At 30.0% G+C, this 14016-nt stretch overlaps 2 protein-coding genes across 3 annotated transcripts; both read left to right on the top strand.

Moving 5' to 3' along the window:
• The first annotated feature begins 213 nt into the window (after positions 1 to 213).
• Positions 214 to 1203, top strand: LOC124912341 (VQ motif-containing protein 22-like). The gene has a single exon (XM_047452951.1). The coding sequence runs from the start codon at positions 340 to 342 to the stop codon at positions 1051 to 1053; it is 714 nt and encodes a 237-aa protein (XP_047308907.1). The 5' UTR covers positions 214 to 339; the 3' UTR covers positions 1054 to 1203.
• Positions 1204 to 8005: 6802 nt separating this feature from the next.
• Positions 8006 to 12793, top strand: LOC124911469 (protein LAZ1). 2 transcript variants are annotated; one of them, XM_047451955.1, is made up of 8 exons: positions 8006 to 8550; positions 8646 to 8702; positions 9693 to 9801; positions 10021 to 10202; positions 10300 to 10388; positions 11134 to 11395; positions 11536 to 11787; positions 11889 to 12793. In XM_047451955.1, the coding sequence occupies exons 1-8, from the start codon at positions 8386 to 8388 to the stop codon at positions 12249 to 12251; spliced, it is 1479 nt and encodes a 492-aa protein (XP_047307911.1). In that variant the 5' UTR covers positions 8006 to 8385; the 3' UTR covers positions 12252 to 12793. The 2 variants fall into 2 exon arrangements, with proteins under 2 accessions (XP_047307911.1, XP_047307912.1); XM_047451956.1 differs by lacking the exon at positions 11889 to 12793 and having other exon boundaries at positions 11531 to 11728.
• Positions 12794 to 14016: the final 1223 nt, after the last annotated feature.

Here is a 14016-nt window from a genome sequence, read left to right as displayed (position 1 = left end):
TTGAAGTTGGTTATGTCATCCTCATCTCTTTCCTCGAAGCTGCTACTCCTCTTCAATGCTTTGCCCCCAAGAATCACTCTCTCTCCTCTCTCCTCTCTCATCTGTGTCTTATCCTTTTCACACACACATACACATACTCTGTCTATTCACACACAATCACGTGGACGGTCAAACCATATATACCATATAAATATAAAGGAAGCCCTATTACAAATTCTTATTCCAATCCAATCCAATCTTTTCGATATGATCAATTGTATAAGACAGAGACTTTGACTCATCAACCACATATATACTTTACATTTATTTCCTCATCATCAAATTATAATAATTCAAACCATGAGTAGTGAGATTATGCGAAATTCCCATGAATGGTTTCAACAACAACAACAACAGCACCGGTACTTCAACGGCGGCGGCGGACAGACGGTTTATCCGTCCAGCCCCACCAGCACTCTGTCTCACGACGGCATAACAGTAGTCACAACCGAAGGCGGCAGTACTGCACCGTTAATCAGTACTAGTGACAAATCCAAGGGACTCGGTAAAACAATCCGCAGGCGATCCCGGGCTTCAAAGAAGACCCCGGTCACCCTTCTCAATGCCGACGTTAAAGACTTCAGGGCACTTGTGCAGCGATTCACAGGCTGCTCTAGTTCTGAGATCTCCTTTGCCAACCGTAAAGGACCCGTCAATTTGAACTTTGCTGCCTCCCAGGATCATCACCGTTTCTTTCTTCCTACTGCTAATTCAGCACCATCTCAAAATGGGTTCAACTCCAATAATAATAATAACTACCACCACCATCAGCAGCAGCAGCAGCAGCAGCAGGCAGCTTGGAGACCAGAGGCGGAAGATGGTCACTACTTTAAAAATGGGGGAATATTAATGCGCAGTAATGGAGTTCAGGAAGAGGAACTTGGAGTGAATTATAATACTAATAATAATAATATGCAAACAGTAGATCAGTTTCAGAGTTTGGATGATATTCTGGAGATGGATGATATTAATGGAACTTCTCTACATGACCTTATAGGCGATATTATTGCTTAGGGTTTAGGGTTTGTTTTTGTAGACGTCCACCACCAACATCATCATCATCATCATCTATAATTGTCTTTTTTATTGTACCTAGCTAGTTAACTTAATTTACTCTGTTTATGTAACTTAGTTATATATATATATATAAATTCTCTTTCCATATCCACTATATATTTATAGCTTAATATTGATTGACAATGATCGATAATACATAGATAGATCTAGAGTCTTAATCACCAGTCGGATCGATGCATGGTTTGAACCTCTCGATCTGTTCCATTCCGGCGGAAACCATTGCTAGAAAATCTAATCATGATGAATCAATACTTGTACATGTAATTAAGTCAACACTTATTGTTTTCTGGATCAAATTAAGGACAACGAAGTTTGATAACAGTATTAATTAAGTTGATATCTAGACCGACCGGAGAAAAATGCAGATAAATTATCCGGCACAGTACCTATTTAAGTTGTGTCTTCTCTCCTCCTTATTTGATCAAGATTATTAGGGTTGTCACACAATATTTACATTTTTTGTAATTATGGTTTTGGATGTTTCTTCATATATATTTGCCTTTGTGGGAGGTATAATCTCTGCATTTATGTACCATTTTTCTAGTTAGATGAAGATTTGTACCAGGATCCAACTTTGAGTAAGTTCAAGAGTTATTGACTAGGAGTGAGCAAACGGGTAAACCAAACTCGTATTACCCGACCCATATTCAATCCAAATTAAATTTATTCAATTAATAATTCAACCCATATTATTTACTAATATGAGTTGGGTAACTCAAATTATTTTATTTTTATTTTTTTATTTAACATTTATTTGACTAATTTTAACACATTTTTATTCGTTTAACATATTTTTTACGTTTTTGACATTTTTAATACGTTTTTAACACGTTTAACACGTTTTTGACACGTTTAACACGTTTTTGACACATTTAACACATTTTCGACACGTTGGACACGTTTTTCATGTTTTTGGCATGTTTAACACGTTTTAAATACGTTTAACACTATTTTGACACGTTTGACACGTTTTTGACACGTTTTTTACGTTTTCAACACGTTTAACACATTTTGACACATTTTTGGCACGTTTAACATATTTTTTACATTTTTGACACGTTTCACACGTTTTTCACGTTTTTCACGTTTTTGGCACGTTTTGACACGTTTAACACGTTTTTGACACGTTTTGACACGTTTAACACGTTTTTTGACATGTTTAATACGTTTTTCACATTATTGACACGTTTCACACGTTTTTCACATTTTTGGCACGTTTAACACATTTTGACACGTTTAACACATTTTGACACGTTTTGAGACGTTTAATACGTTTTTCACGTTTTCGACACGTTTTTCACGTTTTCGACACGTTTAATACGTTTTTTTACATATTCAACACGTTTAACACATTTGACACGTTTAACACATTTTTTACACATTCAACACGTTTAACACATTTGACACGTTTAACACGTTTTTCACATTTTAACACGTTTTTGATATGTTGAACACTATTTTCATGTTTTGACATGTTTAACACGTTTAACACATTTGACACGTTGAACACTATTTTCATGTTTTGACATGTTTAACACGTTTGACACATTTTTCACGATTACGACACATTTAACATATTTTTACACATTTTTCACGTTTTCGGCACGTTTAACACGTTTTAACATGTTTAACATGTTTTTCACGTTTTTCACATTATTAACACGTTTAACACGTTTGTAACATATTTAACATGTTTTTACACATTTTTCGCGTTTTTGGCACGTTTCACACGTTTTGACACATATTACACGTTTTTGGCACGTTTTCCACGTTTTTGGCACATTTTGATATGTTTAACACGTTTTTAACACGTTTAACATGTTTTTCACATTTTTGACACGTTTAATACGTTTTCGAACGTTTAATGTCAAACGTGTGGAAAATATATTAAACGTGTCAAAAACGCCAAAAACGTGTTAACGTGCAAAAAAAATGTTAAACATGTCAAAAATATGTTAAATGTGTAAAACGTGTTAAAATGTGAAAAACGTGTTAAACGTGCCAAAACGTGTTAAACATGTTATAAGCGTATTAAACATGTTACAAACATGTTAAACGTGTTAAAAATGTGAAAAACGTGAAAAACATGTTAAACATGTTAAAAACGTATTAAACGTATCAAAATGTGAAAAATGTGTCAAATATGTCAAAAACATGTTAAACATGCCAAAAACGTGAAAAACACATTAAATGTGTGAAACACGTGTTAAACGTGTGAAAACGTGTTAAACATATCAAAAACGTGTTAAAATGTTAAAAAGGTGCCAAAAATATGAAAATCGTATTAAACTTATCAAAAACGTGTTAACGTGTTAGTTATGTTAAAAACGTGTTAAACGTGCCAAAAACGTAAAAAAACGTGTTATATTTGTCAAAAACGCGAACGTATTAAAATGTCAAAACGTGTTAAACGTGACAAAAACGTGTTATTAGTATGAAAACGTGTTAAACATGTCAAAAATTTGTTAAACGTACCAAAAACGTAAAAACGTGTTAAACGTGTGAAAAACATGTTTTAAGTGTGAAAACGTGATAGTAATATTAAAAACGTGTTAAACGTGTGAAAAACGTGTTAAACATATCAAAAGCGTGTTAAAATGTCAAAAATGTGTTAAACGTGCCAAAAATGTGAAAATCGTGTTAAACTTATCAAAAATGTGTTAAATATGTTTAAAACGTGCTAAACGTGCCAAAAACGTGAAAATCGTGTTAAAATTATTAAAAACGTGTTAACGTATTAAATATGTTAAAAACGTGTTAAACGTGCCAAAAACGTAAAAAACATGTTAAACTTGTCAAAATGTGTTAAACGTATTAAACATGTCAAAACGTGTTCAACGTGACAAAAACGTGAAAAACGTGTTATTAGTGTGAAAATGTGTTAAACATGTCAAAAACGTGTTAAATATGTCAAAAACGTAAAAACGTGTCAAAAATGTGAAAACGTGTCAAAATGTGAAAACGTGTGAAAAACGTGTTAAACATGTGAAAAACGTGTGAAAAACGTGTTAAACATGTGAAAAACGTGTTAAACGTGTGAAAAACATGTTATAAGTGAAACATGTTAAAAATATTAAAAACGTGTTAGATGTGTGGAAAACGTGTTAAACGTTTGAAAAATATGTTAAACATGTCAAAAACGTGTTTGACTTAAAGTTGGAAGATGATTAGTTTATATTGGATTAATAATAGAGAATTAAACTAAATTTATATAATTTGGCTAATTTGGGTAACCCTAACCCAACCCAAATTAAACTCAACTCATACTCAACCCAACCATACTTAACCCAATCCATATTAACCAACCAAAATTAATATTTTGGGTTTGAGTTAAAATTGGGTTTAGGTAAACCCATATTATGCTCACCCCTAATTTTGACCTTTATTGTTTTAGTCTTTACCATCATGGTCCACCGAGCGATTAGATGTAGAACTATTATTGCTATGTGTATGTTTTTCCTTTAATATTTTCTAACCTAGAAGAATATTGTTGAAGTAAAAAATATATACATACGTTACAAATGAAAAGATATAATAGGTTAATTAATTAGTTTATAATCAGGAAATAAATTATGAGAGTGAATTATTATGCTTGCTAGCTTCATATACACTCTCTTATATTTAAATGAACGTGACATAACTTGTCATCATCAGTAATTTATTTAATAATTTATTATTGATATTAAATGTGTTTTTGGAGTATTATACTGAAGGCCTTGTTATTAAAAACTCAAAAAGAGAGAAAAAATTAAATGATACATGGGTAATGATTTTTTAGAGATAAAGATTATTTTAGGTAAAATTTTTTAAAGAGTATTAATATATTTAAATAAAGTAATAAATAATAATTTAAAATAAAGAATATTTTAATATTTTAGTTACGGAAACGAGTGTTGTAATTTATGAAAAGTAATTTATTAAAAAAATTAATTCAATAAAGATTAATATAAAAATCTTTACCGAAAAACAAGTCCAGTGAAAATAAATAGTCTTTAAATAATTGAAAAAAAATAAAATTATTTTTTTAATTTAAATTATTAAAATTATTCAAAACATGTTTAAAATATTCAATATTTTTTAAATAAATCAATTTTATTTAATAAAACAAACAAAATCTAAATTAAATATTCCTTTCATATTTCCAACACACAAAGAATTAATGTTAGTATTTCCATGCTATAAACTTCATTATAATTTAGGTAATCATTAATTTTTAACTATGATATATATATATATATATATATATATATATATATAAAATATTAATAAATTATTTAAATTAAAAACAATTTATTTAAAATAAGTTAACAAATATATTAGTTTTCATAAATTAATATATATTTATTTATTTTTTTTATATTGTTTTTGTATGTATTACAATTTTTTTTGTCTAATTTTTATCTATTATTTTATTTATTTATTATAAAAAAATATTATTCTTTGTTATACTTATTAAATAAAAATATAATAAAATTTAGAAAAGAGAAAAAAAAAAACTTTATAAATTTTGAACCATTCAATTTATTGGGTAGAATTTTTTTACAAGATATTAATATCTAATAAAAAAATATTTTAATTAAAATAATAAATAACATCTTAATATAATATGTTGGTTGATTAATTAAAATTATAATTTTTAATTAAAATTATTAAAATAATTCAAAAATATGTTTAAAATATTCAATATTTTATAAGATAGGAAAAATTACCGATATTAAAGGTATATCGAAAATACCGTACCATAATATATTGAAAATATCGACTTTTAAGGTATACCGAAAAAGGTAAATGTATGAGATTTTTAAAATTTTGGTATATCGAGATATATCGAAATAGTATTTATAAGTTAATATATATATAAATATATATATAAGAAAATAATTAAATAGATTTGAAATTAATTTAATTATTGAAATATAATTTTTGAATAATATCAAAATATAATTATACCGAAAATAAGGTATACCGAAATTAAAGTAAGGTAAATGTATGAATTTTTTGTATACCAAAATTAAAGTATATTGAAACAAGGTGTACATAAATCAAGGTAAGGTAAAAGTATGCATTTTTGCATAAATTTTATGCATTTTTTGCATACCGAAATTTTAGGTAAGGTATAAAGTATGGATAAAATATTAAGGTATATCGTACCCACCCCTATATATTAATATCCTTTAAAAAACTTCTACCCAATAAATTTGTTGGTTCAAAATTTATAAAGTTTTTTTTTTCTTTTTTCCACTTATTATTATATTTTTATTTAATAAGGATACCAAAAAAAATATAATTTTATAATAAATAAATTAAACAATAGATAAAAATTACACAAAAATGTATTACATACAAAAAAAAAAATAAAAAAATAAATATAATTTATATATTATTTTATAAATATTATTTTGGTATTCTCAGTATACCAAAATTTTAAAAATCTCGTACCTTTATCGTATCAATAATTTCGGTATCGGTACCATATCTTACATTTTTTTTAGGTATACCTTAAAATCGATATTTTACATATATTTTGGTACGGTATTTTCGATATACATATAATATCTACAATTTTCCCCACCCTATTAATATCTAATAAAAAAAGTATTTTAATTAAAAATATATAATATCTTAATATAATATAATATGTTTGGTTGATAAATTAAAATAATTCAAAACATGTTTAAAATATTCAATATTTTCTAAATAAACCAAATTTATTTTAATAAAACAAACAAAATATAAATTAAAATTTCAGTTCATATTAAAAAAAAAAAAAAAAATGATGTTTACTTTTTATTTATAGACTTATTATAACTATATCTATTATGTCTATAGGTAGGTAGTCATTAATTTTTAATTATATGTAATTAAAAACATTAAATATTAATACATTATTTAAATTAAAAACAATTTATTTAAAATAATTAATAAATATATTAGTTTTTATAAATTAATATATATATATGTTTATTTTTTTATATTGTTTTGTATGTATTACATTTTTTTTTTGTCTAAATAAAAAAATAAATATTTTTTGTTATTCTTATTAAATAAAAAATAATAATAATAAGTGGAAAAGAGAAAAAAAAAGTTATAAATTTTAAATCAATAAATTTATTGGTTAGAATTATTTTAAAAGCTATTAATATCTAATAAAAGAAATATTTTAATTAAAAAATAAATAATATCTTATTATAATATAATATGTTGTTTGATAAATTAAAAAATTAACCATGTAATATTAAAGAATAAGTTGAAGATAAAATTTTGAAATTATTTTTAAAAAACCAACAAGCCCGAGTATTTTTGGAGTGGGACTCCAGCTGGTTTGATTGATATTAGTCTTAAAAATTTTAATCAAAACTCAATCTTTTACTTATATATATTTTTAACTATTAAATTATTTAAATAATTTATGAAATATTAAACATATTACTTTATTTAAAAAATAATAATTTAAATACAAAAATATAGTATAATTAGTGTAACAATTTAAATTTCAAATAACATTAAAATAATAATTATTTACTTTTCATGTAAATTTTTATAAATATTAAAAATCTCAAATAATCAAATATGAACCCAAGAGTTTGTATGGATGTTTTATTATTTTTTTTTTTAAAATTAAAAAATGGAAAAAAATATATTGATGTGTAATGATTTCGAGAAAGTGATGATTATTTTTGATAAAAATATTTAAATGGTATTGATATATAAATAAAATAAAAATTATAATTTAAAATAAAAGATATTATAGTATTTTAATTAATAATTTAAATTATTTAATATATTATAAATGAGTGAATATTAATCTTCTTCCGTCTCCTCCGATTTTATTTTAAAATATTTATTATTTATATTTAATTAAGTGAATTTGTAATTGTATAGGGATTGATTGGGGGAGATGACAGACCAGACCGGCAGTAAGGGATTTTCAATTCTCATGGCTGGCTGACTCACTGACTAAATCTGTATGTAATCAATCTTCTTTCTCATCGGCCTGCCTGCCTGCAAATCTCAATCAAGCCTCGTCAAGCTAACGCCTTTGAATTCGCTTCTCGTGCTATTCAATCCTCTCATGCTTCTCGATTCTCTTTCTCTTTCTCTTTCCCTTTCTCTACACGCCTATACAATCAAATATATGTACATCCACCGAGGAGGATCGCGCCATCGTTGTTTTCTTCTCATTTTTTAAAGTCGTTTTCCGATTCTCAGAACCACCCAAAAAACAAACCCTAGCTTATGCTAAATCCGTAGACATTACTGAGTCCGGGGATGAGGATAATTGATTTTTATTACCAGAAACTGGTCGAATCGTCATCGTCGTCGTATTCACCGCCTGCATGGGCAACTATTATTGCTGGTGCCTTTATGTTGCTAAGTCTCACAGTCTCCATCTACCTCCTGTTCGAGCACCTTTCTGCTTACAAGGACCCGGAGGTTTGCTTTCTCTCCCTCTCCTCCCCTGCTGCCTCTTCTTCTATATGCGTTTTTCTTTTATGTTTTGATCGGATTCGGTCTGATCGATGTGGCAGGAGCAAAAGTTTCTGATTGGTGTTATCTTGATGGTTCCTTGTTACGCCGTGGAATCGGTAAGCTTACTATTTTTTCTTTTCTTTTCTTTCTTTTTTGCCAAGTGGAGATTTTTAGGCTTTAGCTCAACTGGATTTTCACTTTTCAAAGAATTTATCCTATCCTAGAGCTAAATATGATATTCAAATTGCTGTCCATAGACCGGCTGACAGCATATTTCATTTATGAAGTTCATGAATGATCACTGCAATGATTTCAGTTTGATTGACATCTGTTGTTGGAATTTATAACAGATATTGACAGTCATTTTTTTTTGTCAAAACTTGTTACAAATGTACACCTTTTATCCTTAAAATGAAATTTCATTCATAAAAAAAAAAATTGAGTTCATATAAGTGAGAGAGTAAAGGAGACTCTCGATTTAGTCATTAATATTGAAGATTGACTATTTAACATCATCTCCAACACATTCTCTTCACGCGGCTTGATATCTGCATCATTGTGTACCATCCAAGGACAAATAATGGCCCCATATGGAAATTAACAACACTTACCATTTCTATTTCTTAAAATTCAAATGAAAACTCACATATGTGAAAACAAAATATTCTTGGGTCAATCCAGATGGTGATCGATGAGCCCAGAATGATAAAATGATATATACACTCCCAAATAGACCATCAAATACAGATAGTGAACTAATAGCAGTAACAAAATTTGATGTCCATTAGAAAGTGAGAAAGAAATATCTACTTGTTTCCATGGCGATTCACCGATGAGGATAGGATCTCCCCACTGCACAAGAAGTGTAACCTTCTTCTTAGAGAGCAGACATAGAAATTTAACTATTATCGATGCTATTTCTACCATACATAGAAAGGACAGGTCTTGTATATTATTAGTCTAACCAAATAAAAAAGTCCAACATATTGTGAAAGTTTCTTTTGACAAGATAAATCTTACCCTTCACTATTATTGTCTATTAATAAGTTCTCTTCAAGACTTGGTCATCTATGTATGTGCCCTGATTTAAGGATTTATATGAACAGTTTGTGTCTTTGGTGCGGCCATCGATTAGTGTTGACATTGAGATACTAAGAGATTGCTACGAATCTTTTGCCATGTATTGCTTTGGAAGATATCTTGTCGCATGTTTAGGTATGTCTCTCTCTTCTTTGTGTTCCATAATATGGTTAACAATAATATTATTCACATTTTGGTTTTAATTATAGTAACCAGCTTGTATATTATATTAAATGCTCATATAAAGACCTTTTGCCTGCATGGCTTTGTCTGATAATGACCATCTTTTAAATAGGCTGATTAAATGAACATTAATAGTAAAAATGAGTATTCATCATGTGTTCTTTCATATAGGCGGGGAAGAGAGGACACGCGAGTTTATGGATAGGGAAGGACGCATGAGCTCAATAAGCCCTTTGCTAGAAGGTTCAGATAAGGGAATCATAAATCATCCTTTTCCCATGAACCTTTTCTTGAAGCCCTGGAAGATGGGATCTTGGGTCTACCAAATAATTAAGTTTGGTATTGTTCAATATGTAAGTTATGATTGGATGCTCTGAAATTTAGTTTGTTTCTTTCAGTTCGGCATTTCTGTATAAATGAACAGCAGAAGGCCTATCTTTGTTTCTGTAGATGCTGATAAAGGCTGTCACAGCTATTTTAGCTGTCATTCTTGAAGCTTTTGGTGTATATTGTGAAGGAGACTTTAAGTTGGGATGTGGGTATGTTAACATTCATTTGTTCTTTTTCTTCTTTATTTCTTTTTAGTAGCCTGCAATTCAGAGAATCTTTCCCTCCTTCCTTGTATCTCACTTTATATTCTTTGCATGGACAATATGATGTTTTTCCCCCAAGGAGGATAAGACTATCACAATGCATATTTCCATTTCTCTAATTTTCATGATTTTTTTCATTTATCTCCCAGTAGCTACATATCCCTTTGCTTCATATGGTGTTCTCTATGGTCTGTGAAGGCAGTTGAGATTGTAGCCTTTGATTTGAAACAAGAATACCTAACATCAAGATTGTTCATAGAGAAATAAGCCTTAAGGTACTTAGAACATGTGAAAATCAATAATATGAGAGGCAAGCATCCTGACAGGGGAAATGTTCAGTGAGTTTAAAGCCTTCTTCTGATTCCTCATTGATAAGTGATCAAGAAAGAATTCTAACATTAAACCTGATTGAGCAAAATATTAGGAAACCATCTTGAATTGTCATATCAGAAATTCCAGACCTGGCATATATCAGTAACCATGGCCTCACTTAGTGGTATTCATTCGGTATAAATCTATGGTATTCTTGTATTCTTGTATCCATGTATTATATTTATCATTTGTAACTACTATATATATATATCATATCTTAGATAATCATTCCAGAATACATGGCAACTTTTGTTCAGTTAACTTTTAACTAACTTTTGCCTCACTGCTTATTTCACAAGCACAACTACTTCTTTTGTAGGTACACATACCTCGCTGTTATTCTAAATTTCAGTCAAACTTGGGCATTATATTGCTTAGTCCAATTCTATACAATTACAAAGCATGAATTGGCTCATATCAAACCTCTATACAAGTTTCTGACATTTAAATCTATAGTATTCTTGACTTGGTGGCAAGGAATAGCCATTGCCCTTCTATACAACCTTGGTTTATTCAAAAGTCCAATAGCTCAATCTTTGCAGATTCAATCAAGCGTCCAAGACTTAATTATCTGCATAGAGGTAGTTGCTTTTAATGAATCTTGTTTTATTTACTTATTATTTTCCTTTTTTTTATTGTAGTCCCGTCTCTTCTATAGACCCTTCAAAGTTTTGAAAGCAAAAGCAAAAAATGTAACAGGTTTTTTATTTATCCAGCACAGATGGGTATCGCTTCTCTTGTTCACCTATATGTATACCCTGCAAAGCCATATGAACTGATGGGGGATTATTACATGCCTGGCTCTGTAGCAGTACTTGGTGACTATGTGTCTGCAGACTGCCCTTTAGATCCTGACGAAGTTAGGGACAGTGAGCGCCCTACAAAACTACGACTTCCTCAACCTGATGATAGCCGTGTTGGAATGACTATAAAGGAAAGTGTCCGGGATGTTTTCATTGGTGCTGGTGGATATGTAAGTTTTCTTCAGTCCTCACTTTGAGAGAAAATTTGCAATCTGTTCCTTGTTAACTTCTCTTCACTGAAATATACCGGTCTACCTGTTATTGATTACAGATTGTGAATGACGTGAAACTGACAGTTACTCAAGCTGTAGAGCCAGTGGAGAAAGGAATCACAAAATTTAATGAGAAATTACATAAGATTTCTGAGAACATCAAGAGACATGACAAGGACAGGAGGACAAAGGATGACAGTTGCATCACAGCAAAAAGAGTGATTAGAGGGATAGATGATCCCCTCTTAAATGGTAGCTTCAGCGATAGTGGAAGCCTGAAAGGGAAAAAACACCATCGGAGGAAGTCAGCATTTCCCAGTGGCAAATCAGAATATACCAGTGCAGAGAGTGGTGGAGAGAGTAGCAGCGATCAAAGCTATGCCTATTTGGTTCGTGGTCATAGGTGGACCACCAAAGACTGATGAAGAAAAAGGTATTTCCATCCAACTCTACTATATTGCAAAGAAGACAAGTGCTCATTTCGGTTTTAAATCTCCCAAAAGCATCTCTATAAGTTGTAGCTAGCTGCTATGGTGAAAAAAAAGGGATCCAACTTGAGTAGTGCCTTTTTCTTCTTATTTTTTCTTTCTTTCCATCATCAAATTGGTTGAAGTTTTCAGTTGGAGCATATCGTCTTCCTCAGCATTCTGCGCCTTCTCTTCCAGATTGGTTATAGATTTTTATGATTGCTGTAACATACTTCTAGGGTGTTAATCTCTTCTGCTGTATAGAGTCCTAAATGGCTCGTTTTGTTGATAAGATATTTATTACAGCCACTTGCCTCATTTTTTTTAAAGCCTTTGAGATTTTGATGCGTATAAAAGAAAGGGGACGAGCCTTACTCAGGCCAAATTGCGTTTTATAATTTCAGCTCTCTATAATGTTAAGTTCCTTAGTTTTTTTTTTGAAAATGCGACGATTGATTAATGTTGAGTTCTGATGGAATCCAACTTATTTATTATCATATGGTGCTGATTGATTGTTTCATTGAGTGGGGGTGTGGGTTAAATGCTTGGGTGCATTATTAGTAGAATCCATGAAAATCACTTGAGCAATCATACAATATCAAGCCATTAATTTCAATCAAACAATTTATGCTTCCAGTTATTCTCATTTGAGCAGCAAAAGAAATTAATCCCTTCTTAAACATCATTACTTGCCTCATCAATTGTGGAACCTGGCAGCGTGATGATTAATTATTAGCCAGGTGTCATAATGGATATATTGGTGTTACAAGAACTTAATCCAATTGAAATTCTCTAAAGATCTTCCCACCTTGCTGGAACTTCAGCTACTGGTCTATTCTGGAATTCACTGCAGGTATGTTTCAAGATCTCCAAATAATTGGACTTGAAGTAAATGGAACAGCTTACTTACTTAAGATTAGGGAGTCAAATGAGGAACCACAATGGGCGGACAGAGAAATACAATGCAGTTCTAATCTGAACCTTGCAATCTTCTGTCACGTGTATATCGAGGTGTATATCGAGGGTGTACCGGAAGAATATTGTGAAATATCTATGTCTCTCTTCTCCCATTCTCTAGATCTCTCATCCCTCTTTCTATGTATCTCATCCCCTTCTCTGATTTCTCATCCCTTTCTTCAAGTGTAAACCCGCATCTCTATCATACAATAGTATCAATATTACTAGTTGTTACACCTTCCCTATAACATAATATATAATTGAGATTTTACTGTGTCTAGATGTAGGATGCGTCCTTGCTTGACTTCTATTAGATAACTAGTTGTCACTCAACTTGCCTAAAACAGTTTATATGTCTGTCAAAATTATTTGTAAAATAAGTTGAAGTTGCACCATCTGGTGTGCTGGCTCTTTTATAGCAGGCATTGAAACAACAAAAATATGATAATATGAAAGATTCAAACCCACAAACTAAAAGAAGATGTACTTGTGATCAAGAAGTATCTGATTACAACTTCTCAAAAGAAACTTTCAACCATCAAATACCATATTATATTTGACAAATTGTAGTTTTTAATAATTCAATTGAAGATCAACTTGTATACTTCTCTATCATTGGAAAGTTGACATTTTGTTCAGATGAAATTTGGATGAAAAGCAAACATTTTGTTTGGAAGCTACAATAAATAGAAACAATATTTTGGATCTTTCTCAAGAGAGGAAGAGTTTACTTTCTTATAGTTTCACTTGCAAAAAGTATAGT

The sequence above is a fragment of the Impatiens glandulifera genome, chromosome 8, assembly GCF_907164915.1.
Source record: "Impatiens glandulifera chromosome 8, dImpGla2.1, whole genome shotgun sequence".
Taxonomy (NCBI): domain Eukaryota; kingdom Viridiplantae; phylum Streptophyta; class Magnoliopsida; order Ericales; family Balsaminaceae; genus Impatiens; species Impatiens glandulifera.
Note: the sequence above shows the minus strand (reverse complement) of the source record. Positions and strands in the feature narration are given on the sequence as shown.

What these genes read in the sequence shown, in the direction of transcription:
- LOC124911469 (XM_047451955.1), top strand. Translation starts at nt 8,386, where the DNA reads ATGAGGATAATTGATTTTTATTACCAGAAACTGGTCGAATCGTCATCG. An exon ending in CTGCTTACAAGGACCCGGAG is followed by an intron (nt 8,551 to 8,645) that starts GTTTGCTTTCTC and finishes TCGATGTGGCAG; the next exon opens with GAGCAAAAGTTTCTGATTGG. An exon ending in ATATCTTGTCGCATGTTTAG is followed by an intron (nt 9,802 to 10,020) that starts GTATGTCTCTCT and finishes TCTTTCATATAG; the next exon opens with GCGGGGAAGAGAGGACACGC.
- LOC124912341 (XM_047452951.1), top strand. Translation starts at nt 340, where the DNA reads ATGAGTAGTGAGATTATGCGAAATTCCCATGAATGGTTTCAACAACAA.